Below are 24,299 nucleotides of genomic sequence, written 5' to 3'. Positions count from 1 at the left end.
CTCGTTTCATGTCAGTCTAGTTCTAGGCTTGTTCTTGGCACAGAAACTGCCGTAGCCAACCTAATGGATAACATATGCCAGGATAAGGGGAGTGCTTCCAGAAGCAACGAAGTACTGACAGTTATTTATAAAGCACTTCACAACACTAGGCACCTACTGGAATGGCCCCTCACCCACCAAATACCCTGTTGGAATGATTCCAGAGATAGGGGAAGGCAGGCAAAGACCAGCTCCAGGGCTGGGCTGCTCTTATTTCAAGCTTGTGTGGCTTTTAACGTATTAATTACATTTTATTAATATTGAAAACTGGACTGGGGACATGTCTCAAATATTCTCTATCTCCAGTCAGACACAGAAATCTTTTTCTGCCTTTGTCCATGTTTCAATGCCTTCCAAACTAACAACTTCCCTTCCCTTCACAAAATATGCACTGTAAGGATTCTGTGTTGCCTCTGCAATAATAATGTTTGTAAATGATATTTCATGCCATCACATCATCTGAGCCAATCTGTGTATTGCCACCAAGTGCAAATAAGGTATACTGCCAGACATTAGAGGAATGGGGAATATGAAACATCCCCTACAACAGTCTTCCCTAACCTGGTCCCCTTCAGATGTTGCTGGACTATAACTACCATCATCCCTGACCATTGAAAAAGCTAGCCAGGCTGATGGAAAGACACCAGGTTGAGGAATCCTGCTCTTAATGTATCCATACTCAGAATCATGTGTGCCTAATTTCCAAGATAGCACTCATTGCCTAATATCCAAGATAACACCTAGGCTATGCATTCCATAGATTGCTTATGTAGTCACTATATATAGCACTAATATATAAACCAAAGAAGAAGCTAATTAATAAAAAAGAATTAGACCCAATAGCACATCACTCAGATGCCAGTACTAATGTTAAGAGACCTAGAAGTTTTGCTTACAGGTCAAGCATTAGAAAACAAAAAACAGTATTTAAAATAAAATACTTTCACTGGATTCCCTGAGAAAGAATTTGGAAATTATTTAAGGCATCAGAACTTTACTATATGATTATCAGTCAAATGAAAATCAGAGCAAAGTAACACCACACAGAAAGTCTAAGGAAATTAAATACAATCCAGAACACTGTCTGTATACCTTTACTGGACAGAATGCCTATAAAATTAACATATTTGCCATAAACACACTTGAGTCTATTTCAGGCTGGCTGGTACTGCTCAAAAGTAATTTAAATATCAGAAAATGTTGTAGCATTCCAAAGTGGTGGTGATGATGATGGTGGTGATTTATTTATTTATACCTCACCTTTTTCCCTGGTGGGACTCAAGGCAGCTTACAGATAAAAGCAAACGCCACTAAAAACATAGTGTCTTATGATAAAACATTTTAAGAATTATTTTTTTCTTTCAACCAGGCTTGTAACTAGCACCATCTAAATTGCCTATGGCAAATAAGCATGGTTCCATTCCAAGTGATCAGGAAGAGCTTTGCATAACAGGCCCTCTCCATTTGTTAAGGCTATAAATGACTAACCAGCACATGTAAGCAGGCAGGCAAAAAATAGTTCTGTGAACTATTAAGTATTAAGCAATTATTTCCAAGACTGCTTTCAGTAACAATAAAAATAGATGCTAAAAATTATAATAATTTGTAGTTACTTCTTCCTTCTGAAACAAAATGTCATTCAGGCTGCCTGCTGCCAGTATACGGCTTTCCTCACCCAAACAAGCATCAGATATGTATCCAACACATATGGAACAAAAATTCATTAAAAATACTACTTGATTTGCATCAATACTGCAAATCTTGAAAGTCAAACTATTTCAAGCAAGGTTACACATCACCTATGTGCATCACCTATGTCATACACTCGGGCACATAGGAAAAAAATCCTGAACTTTTCTACTGAAGAAGCAGGGTAAATTTCTATTACTTCTCTTTTACCTCTCATTTTGTCCTCCAAGTTTTCTCCTAGTTTGGTTCCTAAATAAAGCATCCAAAAGAAAATACAAAACTCAAAATATTTTGATGGCAGTTCCCACCCTTAAGAACTTATGCATGAACTTACTTCATAGGAATATGGTTCTCCTTCCTCCATAGGTTCATCCACCACTCTAATGCCATTCAGCTGCAGAAATAAATGAAAAATGTGGTTAAACAGAAAACTTGAATAGAATTGCAGAATATATCCAATACAAGTGTACTGGTCATTACATAATCCCTAATTAAATATCTTATTTAATAACCTTTCCAGAACACTGCTCAGAAGGGCAGAAATCTTAACTTCCCCCATTAATTTCAATAATGTACAATTGCCTAACGCTCCTCTTAAAAAATGCATGTTTTCTGCAGAGAAAAAGACATAAAGCTGAACGACCAGAAGTTTCAGATTATTTATACCTCTGGGTAGTATAAATAGATAATGTCAAATGGGTATTTTTAAAATTAAAACACCAATTAGTACGGATTCCTGTTCTGGAATTATAGTTGGAACCTGATTTGTTTTTTGTTTTGTTTTGTTTTTCTTTTTAATCAATTACTTAAATTGCCTTGATTTAAAAGTCAAATCACCCAATTGACAGTTTTCAAATAGGTAAAGGTCATAAAAAGGGGAAATAACTGTCTGTCCATATGGCTTCTATGGTTCAAACTAGAAGAAGGAAATTTATTAAGAAGCATTAGAAAAATTCTTAAAAGCTCAACATCTAAGGAAGAATATGGCTTTCAATGAGTAATCATGTATGCATGTTTTGTAACAGAATCGCCTGTTCGAAAGCAAGATAATTAGCAAGGTGGCTCAGAGGGTCTGCCTCTACGAAGGAAACTGCCCTATACAGAGTTAGATCATTGGTTTATCTAGTTCAGTATTGTCCACACTGACTGGCAGAGGATTTCCAAAGCTTTTGATTGAGTTTCTCCCAGCCTCACCTGGAGACACAAGGAGCTGAACCAGGGATCTTCTGCACGCAAAGCAGATCTACAGCAGTTCTCTACTAAATCTAATTTTATTACAATTGCCTCCATTTAATAAGAGCCGTAACTGTGCTAAGATACAAGTTGCTAAATTTGTTTAAACAGTTGAATCATACAAACAAGGATATGCACTTGCTCCGACATGTAGAATAGTAATAATTAAAAACTGGAAAAACCTGCTAAAGAAAGTTATTCATTTTGCTATATTAATTACCAAACAAGTCGCCCTCCTATGGTGTGCATACATATATATCATTACAACAAAACTACAAAATTTCCTGAGAAGTTCTTTCCCATTTTATCCTCATAACAACCCTGAGAGGCAGCATAGGATAACAGATAGCAATTTCCCTATGGGACTGAATGGCTATTTGAACTCTTTAGTCAAATGTTTTTCCAATGGAAAATTATAGAATTTAATACACTTACAAAAGAGAATATATATATTACTTGGAAAATTATTTCCACTGCAAGAAAAAAGGGGAGACTCTACTCATTCAGCCAATCTGGATTCAGTCCCAGCATCAGCAATCAACACAGAGGGCACCTGCAGAAGCCCACTGCTGAGTCAGTCAGCTACTGCTCTCTGTGGAAGCTGTGGCCAGGCTGAATTCCCAGTTGAGCAGCAATAATACACAGACAATTTCCCACTACAAGGCATTCCTGGCGCCTGTGCTCAGACCATATCTGAAGCTCTGTGTGGCTTCCTGTACTAAGATATTGAGTTTGAGTGTTGCTGGGAACAGGAGATTGCAATCTGTTGCACAAATCCTCGGCGGGATTTGTAAGGATCTTGCCTGCCTCCTTCTCAAAAAACGGTGTAAGTCTATTTAGACTCTAAGTTTACTTCATTGAATCCTTCTCACACTTTCAGTTTAGTAAAGTGTAGAATGTGTTATGCTATAGCAAAGATAACATTCTTCAGTTCACACATTGAGCATTGTCTCCCAGGTAGCACTGTTAATCTTAGATCTAGTTTTAAAAGTGCCCAAAGGCAAACTTGGAAAATACATGGCCATGCCACACTTTCAATAAGGTAAAAGCAAATACAGGAATCATATAGACTTCCCAAAGTATACTGGTGAGTAAGAAGGGCACTTAGTTTCTCCTGCACCTGCAAAGTCTTCCTTGCAAATGCATTCCAGCATTAAAACAGAAAGACTGTGTTGAGAACCAAACGTTTTTCTTGTAACATCTAGTTGGCCCTAAACTTTGACTTCATTTAAAGAAGGGGAGAATACTTCAAACAGTGCTTTTGAGAAACACGTTAAGGCAACTCCTGCAGTCCCACTTCAATTGAAACTGGAATATAGAGACTGCCTTAAAACACTTCTCAAAAGTGCAGTTTGTGCACTTCTCCGGCAAGACCATACATGGACAGCAGCACAGTTACCACTGCTGCTCAGCCAACTGCTGGAGAAGTGTAGGAACTGCTTCAAACAGTGCTTTTGAAAAGCATTTTAATCCCCACCCTTCAGCAGATCAGTGGAGAGTAAATCCTTCTGCCTTGCCCATGCAATCTTGTTCCCTGCTGGGAGCAGGGCATGCAGCCAAGGCAAAATTAAACCCTGACCTCCCACCCATCAGCTAACATCATCAGTCACATCAGTGGATGGGCATGGTTAAGGGAAATGGTCTTTCAGGTCACGATTGGTTCATAGACCAGAGGTTCCTCACCCCTGCCTTAGGAGGTCTGCCCAGCAAGTGTGCTTTGTCTTGCCACCACCACCAACTGATCTGAACGGCTTCAAAAGCATCAGCAGTTAATTTCTACTGAAAGAAGTTAAATACATTCACTGCATTCTAATATCTGGATTTGGTTGCTCGAATATGACTTTTCAATCTCAAACAACTAACTTCATTATCAACACAGACATAACAAAGTTATCATGTAAACCAAGTCCACTATTTGATTATTATTTTCAACAAAAGCTTAATATTCAAAGCACCATTCAATCACCACAAAGAACAAATTAAATGCTTGCTATCAATAAAACAGCAAGTCTCAAAAGCCTCTTGTGTTTATGTTCACACATAAAGCAATTAAGCATTTATCTAAAATAAAATACCTTTCTGCAGATGCCAGCCCAATCTACCCTGTAAGTAGTAGCAGCTTATATAAATTTTGATTATTCTTACTAAATATGTTTTAAATAATCTATTTTATATACATTAAATTTCTTCTGGCACAACAAAAAATCATTTCTTGTTTTGAAACCCTAAATCCATTGATACATTAGCTCCCCAATAAAGACACATTTCCAGCAAACTGAAAAGTTAGGGCAATTGTTTTTCAATGCAGAGGCAAACAAGGGGCTAGTGAAAACAAATACTCATATGGAAGAGAGAGTTCTGCAACATTAATTGAACATCCCCCCTCCTCATAGGTGGGTCCATAAACTGAGTTTGAATTCTGGAATGACGGAGGCATGGTGAGTGGCTCCTCGATCTGAGAAATAGTCAGTTGCCTGTATTGAATTGGTTCAACTCCCTCTGGTGAAGCAGGTGCACAGTCTGGGGGTACTCCCTCACTTCTAGGCCTCTAAAATACATGTCCTGTACGGGGGGGGGGGGGGGGACGTACTATGAAACTAATCAAGCTTAAGCTTCAGGGCCCCTAATCTCAGAAGGGCCCCTGAAACAACTTTAGTCCACATTTTTTTAAAAAAATGGCCTAGTAGACCCAATTTTTGCTGCACGACTCAGATTGATTTTTTTTATGTATATAGTTCAACAATCTCAAGGTTTGAGAGTCAATAGCACAGATGTTTTGAAGGAGTTGTGATCTATCATAGAACAACCCCACTGAAGAAGATAATAGATTTTTAAAAGTTTAAGTGAGGTATGGAGAATCTTTGACCCTCCAGATGTTGCTGAACTACAACTCCCAACAGCCCCAGCAATCATGGTCAATGGACTAGGATGATGGGAGCTGTAGTTCAGCAACTAAGTTTCCCCACACCTGTTCTAGGTACACAATGTCAACAGGATGACCTATATCTATATGCCTGCTGACACTCTGTATGCTTTCTTTTACAAATCCTGCACTGGACCAGATTGTGTTGTTGCTAACACAAAGTGGGAATCCATGGGGTAAGTAACAACAGGTAAGATTTAGACAAGACCCAAAACTCAGAACTACACTGCCTGAAAATAGGTATAACACATGGACTTCAGTGTGAGCTTGAGTGTCACTATGGCTTCATCAAAGTTTTTTTCAAAAGCTTGAGAAAACCTTTCTTCAAAAGCTTTAGAAAACTATGGTTGTTGCACTTTTTAACCTAGCTCCACAAAATTCCCACCACTCTAGATAATTTTATTGGAAGGGGCAAAGCATAACCACCAAATATTGTCCACCAATATTTTGGACCGGGGGAGAAGAGAATAAGTAATGCAAGTATTGTACCCCTTCCCTGGTTGGATCATTGAGGTTTTCAAAGGTGCATCCTCTGGCTTTAATAGACCAATACCTGGGATAGCACTGTGGCTCCTAGCCAGAGAGAATAAGTGAGGTAGTTTGCCTCTTGCTGCTTGTATAGGGGCAACTAATGCTTGCTCTAATATTCACTATAATGCTGCAGCAACTATTTTCCAATCTAGTCTAACTTTAGTCAAATTATTTTTTTCAGCATTTAATGAATTTAAAAGTTGGCAATAGAAGAAGTGGCTGCCCTTTCCCCCCTTCTTCCTCTGGAACTTATTGTAAATATAAATGTCATAATATTTTGGAAAACGATCTGTAAATAACAAATTACAAATCTAGTAAATAAGATATATAGAAGTCTGAACCGTGAAATGATAGGTTTCAAAGATCAAATACCACCTTTCAAATCCCTTTAAACACTATGCTTTTCAGTGGATTTATTTCACACATTCAGCTGCAAGTCCTCATCTTGAGCTATCAAGTAAATGTTCATGCACATGTGAGACATCAGCCTATAACCATAATAGAAGTGTAAAAGATGCACAGTACCTTACCAGTGTCCTTACTGTCACTGTTTAAAAGCAGAAGGTAAATAAATATGAAAAAAGATTTATTTCCCTTTAAAAATATTTCTTCATTTATCCAGAATTCTTTAATTCAGCCCTTATTTTTAATTCAGCCCTTAATTTCAAAAGAGGGCAAATAAACTCTAAAATTACAGCACCTAAGTAAATTTCCAAATGTAGAGTTATTACTATTAGACATTTGACACCATTTGACACTACCTATGATTGTAAGAGATATAAATTCCTAAAAGTTCTCTTGCACACACATAGTACTTTTTGGAACATACAACTTTGCCAGGGATGTTCACTATAACTGTGTTCTGTTTTAGTGAACTGTGAACCAAGATAAATGAGAACAGCTTCATAAAATTAATCTAAGCAAAGATCATTGTAAAAAGGCTACTAGAAGAATTTATTTCTATCACATAATGAATATAGGGACAAAGTTGATAATCCAAAGATGCACTCTTCTTTCTCACCAATTCAACAATAAGAACACACACAAAAGAGGCATTGAGCTGGCAAAGCAACAGAAAATGCAAGGTTCAATTCATATTCATGACAATATTTGCTGTCTCCAACTCCAACAGCATTGTCCTAAGTAAACATCCTTTTTGTTATGGCCGAATAATTTCATTTCAGGCTACAATGTTAATCTGGCATTTGACTTCCTCATAAACTTCAAAGAGTGAAGAAAACATTTCCCACGTACAATTCTAATTTTTAGAAAGAATAAAATAAAATAAACTGAAATTTAAGTTTTGCCTTAATAATCTACTAAACCAAACTAAACCAAAAAGCGCTCCCTCTCTCTCATGCACACACACATCAATTTTACATTTTAAATGCATAATCCTGTCTAAACCCCCCCCACACACATACACCTCCAGAATATTACAGGAGGAGCAGTTCCTGTAACAGCACCCACATACCAAATGTGCAACTACTTGTAAAGCTCTATTAATTGTCCAACAGTGATGTCTGAGAATGGACACTGAAAATGTTGCATGTGTACCAAGTTTACAAATTTTCCATAACTATCTACAGTGATGCTACCTGCAAAACTCCATTACTTGTGTGATAGCATCTGAGAATGGATACTGAAAATGTTCCAAGTGAATCTTAATCTGTGCTCTGTTAACAAATATACTGTAACTGATTTCAGACATTTCACAATTTTAGCACAGATTCAACAGAGATGTCATCTGTTTCTTTCTGTATCATACATGTATCTGCTCAACATAAAATTAGGAATCAGACTAATAAATTATTTCTAGAGTTACGACTTTAAACCAATGTTAATTTCAAAACATTTCTGGTTGTTTTGATAGTATGCAGAACCTGTACAACAATAGCCAAAGATCCATAAGATTAATTTGATTTACATTTAAATCTTTGATTTTAAAGCAACTAACAATTTTGGAATATTTACAAGTAATTTTTAACATTTAATCTAAAATTCCCAGATTTGTACATAGTAGTAGCCCCATACTCCTAGTACTTCACTGAAAAATGATCCATTATAAGCAATCTTCTAGCAGGTACCAGTTGGTACCTTTCAAATAGTAAGAAGGATAGTGAAGTTGGAGTGGGGGGGAACAGGAGGTACTGCGGAAACAGCACCTGTTTATGCATGAACATTCTACTAGATTTCTGGGTAGGGGAATACAGTGGTACCTCGGTTTACAAACTTGATCCATTCCGGAAGTCCGTTCTTAAACCGAAACCATTCTTAAACCGAGGCACACTTTCCCTAATGAGGCCTCCCGCTGCCGGTACCCTTCCACTGTTTGAATTCCGTTCTTAGACCGAGGTAAAGTTCTCAAAATGGGACACTATTTCTGGTTTTGTGGAGTTTGTAAACTGAATCATTCTTAAACCCGACTGTTCTTAAACCGAGGTACCACTGTAAATTAAAACCATGGTTTTCCAAAGACAGATTTCACCAGTAAGACACAGTATTTAAGGCATGCTTAGGATAGAGGCAAGCTTGACCTGCTTTTCCTACTGCAAAGTTTTGTCATCAGCTATACCCCCCACTGTTTCAGCTTTCAGAGTAGATCATAGTGTACCAGAAAAAAATATGGGGGAGGGAGGAGCAAGACCTAGAAGGGCACAACACTTGCCCACAGAGGTTTCATGCTTTTGCTACTAGGCGTTGTTGCCACTGCTTAGAAGCAGTGGGACTGGCAAACAGCCCTGCTTGGCAACTGGATCCTTTGCACATTAGTGTAATGTGTAATTTGGCCCTACACCTGACAAAGTTCAGTGGCATTTACTTCCACATATGCATAGGATTGTAGTGTTAGAAGACAGTAATGACTACCGGAGCTGTGACATGCATATTAGTTTTTTGTTCAAATAAGTAACTTAATGAGTTACTTTAGAAGAAGAGTTTGGATTTGATATCCCACTTTATCACTACCCTAAGGAGTCTCAAAGTGGCTAACAATCTCCTTTCCCTTCCACCCCCACAACAAACACTCTGCGAAGTGAGTGAGGCTGAGACTTCAGAGAAGTGCGACTAGCCCAAGGTCACCCAGCAGCTGCATGTGGAGGAGCAGGGACGCAAACCCAGCTCACCAGATTACGAGTCTACTGCTCTTAACCACTACACCACACTGGCACCTAACAATATGCTACTTTGCACACAGGTTCTTTAAAAGAAGGCCAAAGTTGTTTTTAAACAAATGCTGCTATGTTGTATTTTAATAATTTTGAGTGTAAACACTAATCTTGTTTTTATTTAGATACTCAATAATGAATTTTATTATAGTATTTTCCTAAATTACTAAGGAACATACACCATGAGGGGAGTGGGTGGCGCTGTGATCTAAACCACTGAGCCTCTTGGGCTTGCTGATCGGAAGGTCGGTGGTTTGAATCCGCATGATGGGGTGATCTCCTGTTGCTTTGTCCTAGCTTCTGCTAACCTAGCAGTTTGAAAGCACACCAGTGCAAGCAGATAAATAGGTATCGCTGAGGCTGGAAGGTAAACGGTGTTTCCGCATGCTCTGGCACTCTTCATAGTGTCCTGTTGTGCGAGAAGAGGTTTAGTTATGCTGGCCACATGACTCGGAAAGCTGTCTGTGGACAAATGCCAGCTCCCTCGGCCTAAAAAGTGAGATGAGTGCCACAACCCCATAGTTGCCTTTGGCTGGACTTGACCATCCTGGGGTCCTTGATCTTTACCTTTTTTTACAGACCATGATTAAGGATTCAATCACAAAAATATTTCAAAGTGTATACTGCTATAATAGAGAATTGCACAGTAATTCGGTGCTTAGGAACAGCACTATGAACACATAAACAGCGAAGGTATAAAACACTAAGGATACAATCCTGCACTGTCATGCTGCTTAAATCCCACTGATTTCAATCCTATGCACACTTACGCTAGAGTTCAGCCCCATAATCTGTATGACTTACTTCCATGTATAGAATCTGGTGTTTTTTAAAACTTCCTACCTCACAGAGTAATAAACTTTCAATTTATAGTCTCATACATTTACAACATAAAAAAATATCATCTTGAGCAATGAATGAGTTCTTCTAATAGAAGTGGACCGATAAAAACACTTGAAGAACAACCAGAGACTAGTCCGACCAGTTTTTGAAACAGTATTTAGATAAGAATGTTCATTAACATAGCATATAAATTTGCATTTAAGGCCTATTTTTTATTTATTAAATTTATATATTGCTCTGCATCCAATCTCAGGGCTGTTCACAAGATAAAAATACAGGATAAAAGAACAAAATAAATAGTTAAAACAAAAACAAAACATTAACCACCACCCCCTACAAACACATATATACAACTCTCTTCTACCAATCTCAGGAACATGGGATCTAGCACAAAGTTTCTATATTCAGTGGTATTCTGTACTAGAATATTATTACTTGCACAATGTGAATTTTTTTTAACTCACACTATGCAATCAATTTCCAGCAATAGCTACATTAGGACCAAGGAGATTCCAAGTTGCTGCTTATTTTTTTACCATGAAACTGCTGAGTATCTTTTTTTTTCAAAAAAGTGTTCCGACATTGTTGAAACTATCAATTTTAATGCATCTAGAATGTTTGTTTAATGACACTTCTGATGGTGCCTGGGACAAAGGGAAAAGTCAGTCAGACTGCTAAAATTAAGCCACTGAAAGCCAAACAAAAGCCATTCTGACAAAAGCTGTTACAACTGGTAGAATGTAAAAGATCCTGACATCAAACAGTATTTGATAACACCCTGGCAATGTTAGTATATGATACAGAAGTTGGGCATACCACTTTACAGAGAAGATTTTATTCATCTGAACAATACTTTGAAGACTCTAACCTTGTACAGTGGTACCACGGGTTAAGAACTTAATTCATTCTGGAGGTCCGTTCTTAACCTGAAACTGTTCTTGAAACCTGAAGCACTTTAGCTAATGGGGCCTCCCACTGCCACGGCACCACAATTTCTGTTCTCATCCTGAAGCAAAGTTCTTAACTCGAGGTACTATTTCTGGGTTAGCGGAGTCTGTAACCTGAAGCTTCTGTAACCTGAAGCGTCTGTAACCCGATGTAGCACTGTACAAGCTGTTTTCCATAATAAATGAGCTCTTGAGAGAATAAAAGGTTTACCAGCTTCTCCTTGGCTTAGAAACAGTTACTACATAGGTTCTTAGATCCTCTAAGGACAAATAAGGCTCAAAGTGCAGGTGGTTTATAAGGATAAAGAAGAATCTGAAAGAAGGGACAATTGAATGACTTTTAAGCTGAACCAGTCTTAAAGAGATGTTTAAGGAGTAGGGGCTTGTTTTGAGTGAAGCTTGGGGTGGAGGGTCAAGACCATGTTTAAGAACACATGATGCAGCACCCTTGTTGAAGCTATGCAGGTCTAAGTCTAATGCACTGCCTCATTGCGAGGCCACCTGGGACCCCCAGAGCTCTATTAACACAGTAATATAGTGAATTTTATTTGAGGTGCTTGAAAGTAGTAAAGCAAAATCAGCTAAGCCAAAAACAGCACGACATCTTCCAAAGCAGATGCATCCAGAAAGGGTCATTAGTAATTCCTTATTTTTATTGCTAAGTTTTGCAGAACATTCCTTATGTCTGTTCCCAATTTATGTAGTTGACAGATGTCACCACACCTCTTGTTTTTAAAATGGAATGTTAGCATCACTCCAGTAGGACTGATAAAGGAAATATGGCAGGAATCTATAGGTCATTAGGGCTACTTAGAGGAGACACCTCAAGGGCAAAGAGCAGCAGCCTCTTTTGAGAAGTTCAAACAAAATTTGTGGAATGGAAAGGGCAATTTGGAGCCTTTCAGAATTAGGATATTAGATGCACACCATAGCAAGATATTTCAGCAACAAATTCAAAATAGTTCATCTTCTTAAGTCAACAAACACTGAAGCAAAGAGGAGTAACTCACTACTGCACCATGGTGCCAAATATGTTTTAATGCTGAAGTAAAAGAGGTGATTTTTGTGAGAGTGAAGTATTATTTAAGTAAGAACGAACTCCAGAATCAGTGCCTTGTTGTGAAGGGGAGACAGCTAGCAGGGTAGAGGAAGGATGCATCAGACCTTGATGTCTGGGATTAACTACCAGGAGAACTAGGGTGAACAAAGTAGGAAGTGGTTGTCAATAAAAACAGATGGAGATGGATATAGAAGTGTAGAATGGAGGCATCTGGCAACTGTTTAGAACCAAGCATCTTTAGGACACAGAGGTTAATTTGTCAAGGTAAGGATGAAAGACAAACAGATGTGGACAGGATCTGCCTTGGAGAGGAATCTATCTGGTAAAAGTACTTCAGTGGAAAAAAAAGTGAAACCTGAGGCAGCAATAGGTAGATGGATAAGAAGAAAATGATAAGGCAATACTTTTTTGAAAACCAAGTGGTTGTAGAAAGGGGGGGACAGTTTTCAGAGACTTTTGGGTGTCACTGGATCCCGTGCAGTAAAAGAACAGAGACCTGGAATTCGGAGCTAGAGAAGATCGAAAAGAAAAACAAAAGGGAACAGCTTTCCGTTTCAGGATTCCCTCACATTCCACTGCAAAAAGTGAGTTAGCTCTAAAATTCCCGTTATCTGATGGGGCTGCTAAATCGACTTTTGAATAAGTCGAGGTTCTCAGTCCTCTCAGGGGGGCAAGGGCAATTAGCAAGGCCGGAGTTAGTGAAAGGGTAAGAGAAGGTGCCAGCCAAGAGGGCAGGAAAACGGCGAGCGGAGGATGCGCGCAAAGAAGAGATAAGAGAATGACAGCGCAAGTTCAGCTGTTGATGGATGGAGGAATCTATAGAGGATTGACATGGAGGCATGATGGAGAGGGACAGGTCAGAATAACGAGGGTATTAAAGATAACTAAATAAGGAGGCGGCAGGTAAGCAAGCAAAAGACAAGTTGAAGGACCAGGTGGAGTCAAGGGAGATGCGGGGGGGGGGGTCGCATGAAAGATACCGTAGGGAACGCATGAAAACGGGGTGGGGGGTGTCGAGTCGGTGTCACGAAACTCCTCTCACGACCCGGCCGCCCCCCGCCGGCCCCTTCTCCCTCAGACCCCTCCGGAACCGGTTCCCGCATCCCGCATCCCTGCGGGGAGAGGAGGAGACGAAGCACCGAGGGATTGGAGAACAGCGGCAAGCCGGTACTTTCCCCTCCGCCTCCCTCACTGCCCACCACCGGCAGCGCCACGCACGCCCCCTCCTCTTAAGCCGGCGCTGCCTCTGCCTGCCGCCCGCCCGATCCCCCCTCAGAACCTTTTACCTCAAGTTCCCTCAGAAAACCCAGCCCGGGACTCCCTCACCTCTCCGCCTGGGCTGCTGCTGCTACCGTCGCCTCCTCCTCCGCCGCCGGAGATCTCCATGAGGCCGGCGGCGGCGGCGGCGGCAGGAGGCGGGGGAGGAGGAGGGCAGGAGGAGGGCTCCGCTTCGGGCTCAGGCTGAGGCTCCTCCGCGCCCTCCGGCGGCGCGAAGGGCACCATGACTGTGTGGCGGCGGCGGCGGCGGCGGCTGTCGTCGTCGTCGTCCTGGTGGCGGCCGCCGCGCTCCTCCTCCACCTCCGCCTCCTCCGCCTCTCCTCCTCGTTCTCGCCCAAGCGGCGCCGCGGCGGGCAGGGACGGGGCAGCCGTTCATGCTCTTCCCCTCCCCTCGTGCTGAGGGGACGGGAAGGAGGAGGAGGGGGAGGGAGAAAGGAGGGAGCTTCGCCCTCCCTCGCTCGCTCGCCTTTCCCCTAGTCAGCCGAAGCCTCCAAGGCTGTTGCGGTTTCGCTCATCGCTCCCAGCCTTTCCATGCAGTGGCCCGTCGAGGAGGAGGAGCTGCTGCTGCTGCTGCTGCTGCTGCTACCCGGGCAGGCGGGGGCGGCTCCGTGTTACGCCGACCTCCCCTCCTCCTCCTAACATGGCGGGAGGAGAAGGCCGTCGCTAAACCGGCGTCTCTGCTTTGGTGGGCTGTTGGGTGAGGGAGGAGTGATGTCAGGCCCGGGTAGAGGAGAATTCCCCCTGCGGGAGGGGGGAGTTGCGAGCATCACGCGTAGGGTGGTGGGAGGGGGGGGTGAGAAGGTAGAGTTGGGGAGGGAGGGGGAGGTGTGGCGTCAGCGATTGCGTGGGCTCGGGGAAAGGTGACGTCGGTGGCGATGACGTCGGCACCCGCCGCTTTTCCACCGCCACCCATCTCGTCTTCCTCTCTCTCTCTCTTTCCCCCCCCCCCCACCGCACCACCACTGAAATGTGCAACGCTGCTCGGATCAGAGAAGGAGGGAGAATTGGCTGTTTTAAATAATAAAGGCTATTTTATACTCGAGATGAGTTTTGGGTTGGGTGAAAGGGGTAGCGGGGGGGGGGGCGGAGGCGACAGGCGAGCAGTGGAAGAACTAATTTCCTTTTTTAAAAAAAATTAAATAAATAAATCCAGATGCTATTGAGACAGTCGTGCTGCTGTTGCAGCTGAAGCACCCTGAAAGGCTGGTGCCGCACAGTAAACCGGTTAGGGCTGCAGCTCCAAACGTTTGCTTCCCACCCCCACCCCCTTCAATGTTCCATTTAGTTACTGTATTTCGTGGAATTTGCATACCTCTTGACTAAGAAGAAGAAACCTCAAAGCCGTTTACAAAAAGAATAAAACAATAACATCAATAAAACAGCTGCGACATATTAAAAGAGTGATTAAAAAATAGCTATAAGCTAAGGACCAACCAAGTTAAAACACCAACGTGCTACATATTTGGGCAGGCTTGCCTAAACAAGAATGTTGGGTTTTGTGTTGTTGCTGTTTTTAAAAACGCAGGCTTCCAAAAGAGTACAGTGAAGGCACCTGTCTGACGTCAATAAGTGCTGCCACACGTAAGGTGGATTTCTTACAAGTGCAGAATGGGTATTATGTGGCACCTGTAGCAGTGCCAGTTCCACAAATCAAAGCAAGTCAGGTATATGGCGTAAGGCAATCTCACTCGTAAACTGCTCCCAAGTTGTTAAAGGTTTTACATACTTGAACTTGGCCCAGTAGCAAGTCAACAACCAGTATAGGTCTCTGAGCACAGGCATTATATGCTGACAAGGTCTCACTCCTGCCAGCAGTTGTGCCACAGCCTTCTGGATCAAGTGGAAAGGAAGCCCCATATGGAGCACATTGTTGTAATCCAATCTTGGATGTAAGCAATGCATGAACTACTGTGGCCAAGCTTTCCCAGTCCAAGGTGCTTCCAGCCTCTGAGGCTGCCTTGGTCTCCAGTGACAAAACTCGATCCAGGCAACCCCCCAGACTGTCAACCTGCTCCTTCAAGGGAAGTGCAACCCTATCCAGAAAAGGCAATTGACCAATTTCTCAGACATGGGAACCACTCACCCACAGTGCCTCTGTCTTGCCAGGATTCAAGTTCAGCTTGTTTTTCCTCATCCATCTCATCACTGTCTCCAAGCACTGGTCTAGGTACTGCATGGCTTCTTCCTGTTCAGATGCTCGCTCCAAAAAGTGGCCTAAATTATATTGAATGAATGCACTTACTAGAGAATGTGCTTACCAAGTCCCAATGAACACAGGAAGCAGATCCTGTAAAATTAAGTTGCAACAAGAGCCTTTGACGATTTTGTAGTCTTAAGACAACTACCTCTCTGAAGTAAAAAGTGATTGGTGAAAAGATATATGCAAACTGGGACCTTTCTTCCACACCAGGTTTCAAGGACCTGCTTCTAAGAATGTTCAGAGTGCCTTTCTCCAACACTAAGGAAGGCCTGTGTACTTTACTGCTGATTGCAAGGTGGGTAACCAGTAAGACACTGGGCTTAGCGCCACATGCAAAGTTCAGTTTTTGCCACACCATATTATCCCTATCTCCATAAGCTCTTGAAGGGAAATGTGATGTATCACAAGACAAATTTTGTATGCACTGGTTGAAGATATGCACTGGTTGGCTGAAAGTTGGCGGAATAATATTTATATAATACTTACCCCCAAATGCTCAAAGAGTGTCACATGAATTCTGATAGTTATTGTTAGAACATCCCTGCAATGTGAGTTACTATTATTATCTTTGCCATATTGGGGGTGGGAAAGGTTTAGTGACAGCAGGCATACAACTAACTCATTCTTCTTTCGTAAAGTAGATTCAAAGCTATTTAGAACTTAAAAGTTAAGAACCAGTATCTTGAATTGTGCCTGAAACTGAATAAGCGTACAATGTAATTCTTTATGAATTGATCTAGTAATATGCATCCTGCTATCCACACCAGGCAGAATTCAGCTTCAAGAATTCTGAAGTTTCTAAGTCATCTTCAAGGGCAGCCCCACATATAATTTACCACAGCAGTACAACTGGAAGACTAACAGGGCTGGAAGACTCACCATAGCTAGGCTATCCCTAACCAGGAATGGCTACAACTGGGCAAATTAACCTAAGCTGGTAAAAGGGACTTAGTACCACTCAAGGTTTCATTAACAGAGTTGGATCAAGGAGTATTCCCAGACTGTGCACCTGCTCTTTCAGAGGGAGTGCCAAAACATTCAGAACAGGAAAAACAGCAAGCTCCCAGACCTGAGAACCACCTACCCATAGCACCTTAATCTTGTCAGGATTCAGCATCAGTTTCTTGGCCCTTATCCAGCCCTTTACCTAATCCAGACAACAGTTCTGAAATCCTTTGAGATGTTTGTAGGCTGTCAACTTCCCACACACCTCTCCCTGGCATTTTCCCCTTTTCTTCAGCCTTCCAACCTTTTGCCATCGCGTTCATTCTGCTCATCTCTACCCCTTGCTTATAATATATTTGCTTTTGGGTGAAAGGCAGTGGTTGCAGCAGAGCAACTGCTTGGGCAGTACTAATTATCTGGGTTTAGCCCACGTTTTGGGACTGAACCAGCCTTGATCTCCCTGATAGATGTCCTTTATGAAAAGCAACCCTGTGTTACTCAATCTTTAAGTGGTGTTTGATACCATTAACCATTGTATCCTGGACCAGTTGTTCAGGATGCCCATCAGAATCGCTGTATTACTTCAATTCCTGCCTGTGTTGCTGAGTCCAAAGAGCATTGGCAGAATGCTCCTTGGTGGCTGTCATTGTGCTATGGGGTTCTGCAGGGCACTATTTTGTCCCCAATGCTATTTAGCATCTAAATAATTGAGTCAGGAGCAGTCATTCAGAGTTTTGGAGCACAGTGTCATCAGTACTCTGATGACACACAGCTCTATTTCTCCATAACATCTTAATCAGGACTGGCTGTGCGAGCCCTGGACCAATGCCTGAATGCCGTGAAGGACTGGCTGAGAGCCAATAAATTAAAATGAGAATCATTGAATTGTAGAGTTCGAAGGGCCCACATGGATCATCTAGTCCAACTGTCTGCAATGCAGGAATCTTCTACTCAACATGGGGCTCAAACCTACGACCTTGAGATTATGAGCCTCATGTTCTACTGACTTTATTTTTTGCACCACATTGATTTATATGCAGTGGCTATCTATAAATATTTTAAATAATTAATAAATAACTATTTAGCTATAATTACTCAATGCGTACATCATTTCCCACGTTATTTGGCTCTAGAGTATTGGTCCAACAAGTAGATTAGGACCCACACATGGTCTGATTTATGGTGGGCCTCATCTGTTGTGCTAGATTTCTGTTTGTTTGTTTTTAAGAGTAGCAGGAAGGGAGAGTGCTCTTGTGCCTGAAACAGATGGGCCATTGGCCTGATCCAGCAGGCTCTTCTTATGTTCTTATCAACATTAAGATGAAATCTTTAAAAGGTTGGTGTTTACTACTCTGGATGCTTTATAATAAACCTTATAAAGCCTGTTCTCAATCCTTTGTAATGACTCTTCCTGAGCTGAGATGCCCTGCAATCAAGGCCAAGTTTGCCTTTGGATGTGTGAAAATGCAAGCAATGTAGAGAGGTGTATGTTTTCCAGAGATGTGCATTCTGCAGATTTTCACACTTCTGACTGTGCATTCCCTTTCTCTGAATATTGTGGTCTCTTGTTAGGCTTCCCACATTCGCATTTGTATCTGTAGATGTGTGCAGCCAACCATGGCCTCACAAAGTAATATGATAAGGGCCCAAAGATGCAAATCCCCAGTTTTCAATTGAGGCATGGCTAGGCTTCAGCTAAAATTTTAGCACCATTCCTATGATTAATTCTCTCTCCCACCATTTCCTGTGACATAGCAGAGGAAACAATCACTGCAGCCACTTGTTTGGGCATCTGGCTTGGCTTCTTTGTAGGAGCTAAAAGGTGTAGGAGAAGCAATATTTATTCCTCCTGCCCATGCCATTTCCTTGAAACAATCTGTGCCCAGTGACCTTAAAAACTCATTCTTGGGTGACTAACTAGAAATACCTAATGCAAAGCAGGGACTGTTTTGGGCAGATTTGCACAAATACTATGTTTGTACCACATTTGTGATGGTACACACTACACAAACAGGGCTCCTCCAGTCCAGATGACCATTCATTCTGATTCGCTTACACAGTGATTAGACTATGTCCAGTCTTTATTGAGCATTCATTCTAATTTTGTAGGTGGTAGTTACACGACAATGAATATTCACCCTGGATTGCTTGCAGGTGTTTACACATTTTCCCGTTGATTATGTTTTCCCCACACTTTTCAGTATTTGCACATTATTTTCCTAATAGCAAAAGTCATTAAAAGTCATCATCTGAGGCCTTCCTTCATGTGCCTCCTCTGAGAGAGATCTAGAGCACGGCAATAAGAGAATGGGCATTTTCTGCAATGGCACCCTGTTTGTGGAATGCTCTCCCCAGGGGGGGTTCACATTTAGGCACCATGCAAAAACATTCCTCTCCTCCCAGGTCTTTGGCTAATTAAACAATCTATGACCTTTTACACTATGAGAGCACGTTATTTTTGTTTGTTATTATGGTATGTATTTTGTGTTTTTTTATTGTAACAAATCTTTGAATGAAAGGCAGCATAGAAATTTAATAAATAAGAATAAGAATATTAAGAAATGGTTTTGTTACATTAGGAATGCAGAGCATTGAATCCAGTTTAATTGTACAAGCTTAAATTTCCAGTATGCACTTGAATCTAATAATAATAATGAGAGTCATATGTAAAACATTTATTTCTGCTCTCCACTGTTTCCCAGCTACAAACAGGGACACATCTCTGTGCTTTACCTAACACATAATATTTTCCCCTATCCCCCTTCAGCCCCATCAATACACTTTATTTTTAGGGCTACAGCGCTTAGTATATTACTGTAATTTGTTAGACTAAAAGCATCTTTCCTCAATTAATCAAGTAAAAATTGCCCTGATTCAGCACGCACGCATATGTGTGTGTGTGTGTTATGAAAACTTAATAAACTACCACAGAAATTCCAGAGGATTACCAACAATCCAGAATTAAATATATTATGAATCAAGGTTTTCAAATCATCACACATACACACACACACACACACACACACACACACACACAGAGAGAGAGAGTTTTAGCCAACTAAATGTTACTCAAAGTAGATCCACTGAAATTAGTGGAACTAAATTACTCGTGTTCATTAATTTCAATGGGTAAATTCTGAGGAGGACTAACATTGGATATAAGCTAGCTAGCTAGGAAAACTGAAGATAATAAGCATCATCTTTCTCTTTTGTCTTATATAGGAAGGAATGTGCCTTCTGAGATTATGCCTGCTATAACTCACACATGCATCATTTTAAAACAAAGAATGCATGTTTTTGGCATCATACATATATTTGTTTCTTGTTGTTGTTGCTTAGTTGTTTAGTCGTGTCCCACTCTTCATGACCCCATGGACCAGAGCACGCCAGGCACTCCTGTCTTCCACTGCCTCCCGCAGTTTGGTCAAACTCATGCTCGTAGCTTCAAGAACACTGTCCAACCATCTCGTCCTCTGTCGTCCCCTTCTCCTTGTGCCCTCAGTCTTTCCCAACATCAGGGTCTTTTCCAGGGAGTCTTCTCTTCCCATGAGGTGGCCAAAGTATTGGAGCCTCAGCTTCACGATCTGCCCTTCCAGTGAGCTCTCAGGGCTGATTTCCTTAAGAATGGAGAGGTTTGATCTTCTTGCAGTCCATGGGACTCTCAAGAGTCTCCTCCAGCACCATAATTCAAAAGCATCAATTCTTCGGTGATCAGCTTTCTTTATGGTCCAGCTTTCACTTCCATACATCACTACTGGGAAAACCATAGCTTTAACTATACGGACCTTTGTTGGTAAGGTGATGTCTCTGCTTTTTAAGATGCTGTCTAGGTTTGCCATTGCTTTTCTCCCAAGAAGCAGGCGTCCTTTAATTTCGTGGCTGCTGTCACCATCTGCAGTGATCATGGAGCCCAGGAAAGTAAAATCTCTCGCTGCCTCCATTTCTTCACCTTCTATTTGCCAGGAGATGATGGGACCAATGGCCATGATCTTCGTTTTTTTGATGTTGAGCTTCAGACCATATTTTGCGCTCTCCTCTTTCACCCTCATTAAAAGGTTCTTTAATTCCTCCTCACTTTCTGCCATCAAGGTTGTGTCATCTGCATATCTGAGGTTGTTGATATTTCTTCCAGCAATCTTAATTCCGGCTTGGGATTCATCCAGCCTAGCCTTTCGCTTTTGTTTCCTTATGCAAGTTTAATTGACTACAGCTCATACAATCAAATGATTAAATGTCTTTAATGTTCTCTACCTGTTGTATTTACCGTATATTTTGCTGCCACTGTGTTGTCCTTACCTGGGTACCCCACTTCCAGTGGAGAGGCATCACCAGCTTCTGGGGGATCTCATTCTACCTAGCTGCTGCCAGGAGGATCACTGCTGCTGAGTTGGAAAGGGAACTAGAGGTGCAAATGAGTGCTGGAGGATAAAGCGGGGGGACACACAGATGATCCTGGGAGGTTTTCCAAGCACAAAAACAAGAAACTTAGTTGATTTCAACAAGAGAGGAGGGGTTTGAAGGTAAGTAGCTTTCCTTGGATTTTCAGTTGTGTGTGGTTTTTTGGAAGCCAATCAAAAGATGTTCTATAAGACTCTCTCTCTCTCTCTCTCTCTTTGTCTCTCTCTCTCTCTATATATATAATAGAAATAGGTGAAGGCAAGACATTTGCACATTCCAGAGGTCCCAGGTTCCTGAACAGCAGGTGTGGTGAGCCACTCCCTTGTTCATGACAATGAAGAGATTGTGGTGGGTAGTGTTCTCCCATTGGATTTTGTCCTCTGATGTCAAGTCTCTGCATAAATGCTATGCTTGTTTACAAGCAAAACAAAATGGAAACTGTATGAGCCAAGGTAGCAGGGCAATACCTGGCAACACCTGTTTACAGACAGACCTTAAAATTTCATGGAAATGTTGCCCTTTAAGATTGGCTCTTCCAACGCACATTTGAGAGTGTCTTGATAGTTTTGCTTTCATATGGCATCACTTGCAACTTTAGAGCATCACAGAAAAAGCTAGCAAGTGAAGAGAAAACAAGGCACTTGGGTCTGTCATTCCCCCCTCCCTATTTTTTTGTAACATTGGCAAGAATGATGGAACAATCTGGTCCACCACATGGTTCAGGAGAAGATTCTCTCTCTCTTGTTCAAAGGCAGTGTTCACATTTGTAAATCTGGGTACAGGCTCCAGGCTGTTGTAGCGTTGTTTATCTGAAAATGTTGGGAAGAACTACATGTTTTATCCAACTAACCATAATAATACACTGTAACACAGCTATGTGATTCTAAAAGAGAATTGCAGTTCATGGGTGCTGATATATCTGCCTTCATGTAGTCATATCACAAATGACAATATGAGTTGTTTTAGCAAAATATATATGGTGACTACTTCTGAAGTTTAGAAATTTGGACTGAATGTTGTTTGTTTGTTTTTAAAGGGAATTTGCAGCAGCATTTGGCAGGTTGCAAGAAAACTCAACCTAGAATTCAAAACAATCATGGGTGTAGGTCATGGGACTTTGGGATACAATTATCACAGGTGAAGATAACCAGCAAGCAAAGTAAACCATGAGCAACAAGCCAAAAATAAACCTTGGTTTCTGCTCATTGTTTGGTGAGAAACAAACCATAACCACTGGTTCAGATATAATGGTAAGCAAGCCTATGAGTTGCTTGCTTGTTTGTTTATTACATTTATGTCCTACCTTTTTCTCCAAGGAGCTCAAGGGGGCATACTTGGTTCTCCTTCTCCTCAATTAAGCTTCACAACAACCCTGTTAGGCTGAGAGGCAGTGACTGGCACAAGGTCACCCAATGAGCTTTATGGCTGAGTAGGGATTTTAACCCTGGTCTCCCAAGTCATAGTCTAACATTCTAACCACTACACCACACTAGCTTTCACTGTGTCAGAATCTGGGGAGAAGCATAGGAGCCAGCTTTGGCCCCCACAATAAAATATTTGAGGCTGGGCCCCCACACAGTTGATGGGCATTCCCATTCAAATGGTGTGTGTGCACTGTGCCATGTGATCAGTTATGCAGGGCGGGGCTTACCTGGGCCCCCACAATATTTTATTCAAGTTGGCACCCCTGGGAGGAAGTGAACCTGGCACTAGTCATATGCAGCGCACATCCACCCACCCCACTGCTCATTCTCTAAATATTTCCCAGCCTTATGTTACAGGGAAGACCTCAAAAGCAGTCAATCCTAAAGCAACAACATTTCCCCATATTTTCCATGATGAATTACTGTCCATTGGCACATATATTGGTCTGTATTCAAGTAACTAATCTCTCTTGTGGCCAAACAAAGCACTTTCCCACTAATTTTTTCACCACTGTTAATTCATCTGCAATCACATTAAAGGTTAAATTGTTGTCCATCTGGATGTTGTCCTTTATCAGACTCTCCTGCCTTGTCCTGCTGACAAATTTCAATATGTCCAGTATGTCCAGATCATGGGTATCCTTAAATCTACTGGCAGTTCTGCAAAAGGTCCTTTCTTCCTCTCCTTCCCACTCTTGGCATAGATTGAGCTAACTCCTTCCATCATACAAATTGCTAATCAAAGGTCTCCAGAGATATGATCAAGAGGGTCAATCCATTCAGACTGTCTGCCAGTAATTCCCTTTCCACCTCTTCCCGGCCCAACCCAGTCACAGAACAGCTGTGGTATGAAAAGAAATAAAAGCAAACAATGAAACATATCCTCGAAGTGTCCCTATTTTCCAGGGACAGTCCTGGATTTACAGAAGCCGTCTTGGTTTCTGATTTGATCCCGGAATGTCCTGCTTTTTTAAGGATGTCCCTATTTTCATTGGAGAAATGTTGGAGGCTATGGAGTCATGTGCCCCCCCCCCCCGAGCAAAGGAAATAAGTAACTATACAACCTTTAGAAGACATATGAAGACAGTCCTGTGAAGAGAAGATTTTAATGTTAAATGTTCTATTATGCTGTGGTTTAAACCACAGAGCCTAGGACTTGCCGATCAGGTTGGTGGTTCGAATCCCCGCGACGGGGAGAGTTCCCGTTGCTCGGTCCCTGCTCCTGCCAATCTAGCAGTTCAAAAGCACGTCAAAGTGCAAGTAGATAAATAGGTACCGCTCCGTCAGGAAGGTAAACGGAGTTTCCATGCGCTGCTCTGGTTCGCCAGAAGTGGCTTAGTCATGCTGGCCACATGACCCGGAAACTGTACGCCGGCTCCCTCGGCCAGTAAAGTGAGATGAGCGCCGCAACCCCAGAGTCGGCCACAACTGGACCTAATGGTCAGGGGTCCCTTTACCTTTTACTACATGTTTGAAGCTGCCCAGAGTGGCTGGGGCAATCCAGTCAGATGGGCTGGGTATATATAAATAAATATTATTCCATTATGGAATAGGACACCCCTATTTTCATTGGATAAATGTTGGAGGGTATGATGAAGCATCTACAAATAATATAGGGATCA

General features: G+C 41.7%; 1 protein-coding gene and 1 long non-coding RNA gene across 7 annotated transcripts in view; one reads left to right on the top strand and one right to left on the bottom strand.

Moving 5' to 3' along the window:
• RPS6KA6 (ribosomal protein S6 kinase A6) overlaps nt 1-24,299 on the bottom strand; it is an 84,978-nt gene that overhangs the window by 38,973 nt on the left and 21,706 nt on the right. Inside the window, exons 1-2 of one of the 5 annotated variants that reach the window (XM_081847996.1) lie at nt 21,152-21,261; nt 2,063-2,122 (exon numbers count right to left, since the gene is read on the bottom strand). In XM_081847996.1, the coding sequence (XP_081704122.1) occupies nt 2,063-2,122; nt 21,152-21,181 (90 nt within the window). In that variant the 5' untranslated portion in view covers nt 21,182-21,261. Of the gene's footprint in view, nt 1-2,062; nt 2,123-2,922; nt 3,034-13,412; nt 13,551-13,758; nt 14,501-21,151; nt 21,262-24,299 lie in introns of those variants that run through there. The other 4 variants (XM_081847992.1, XM_081847994.1, XM_081847995.1 and 1 more) reach the window with 4 other exon arrangements.
• Nucleotides 12,517-24,283, top strand: LOC309334087. 2 transcript variants are annotated; one of them, XR_014152859.1, is made up of 4 exons: nt 12,517-13,303; nt 16,121-16,205; nt 21,171-21,375; nt 22,290-24,283. It is a non-coding gene; the product is annotated as an uncharacterized lncRNA (long non-coding RNA). The 2 variants fall into 2 exon arrangements; XR_014152860.1 differs by lacking the exon at nt 12,517-13,303 and adding an exon at nt 13,500-13,599.

Source organism: Podarcis erhardii (genome assembly GCF_964252035.2).
Source record: "Podarcis erhardii genome assembly, chromosome: Z".
In the NCBI taxonomy this organism is placed as follows: Eukaryota; Metazoa; Chordata; class Lepidosauria; order Squamata; family Lacertidae; genus Podarcis; species Podarcis erhardii.
Note: the sequence above shows the minus strand (reverse complement) of the source record. Positions and strands in the feature narration are given on the sequence as shown.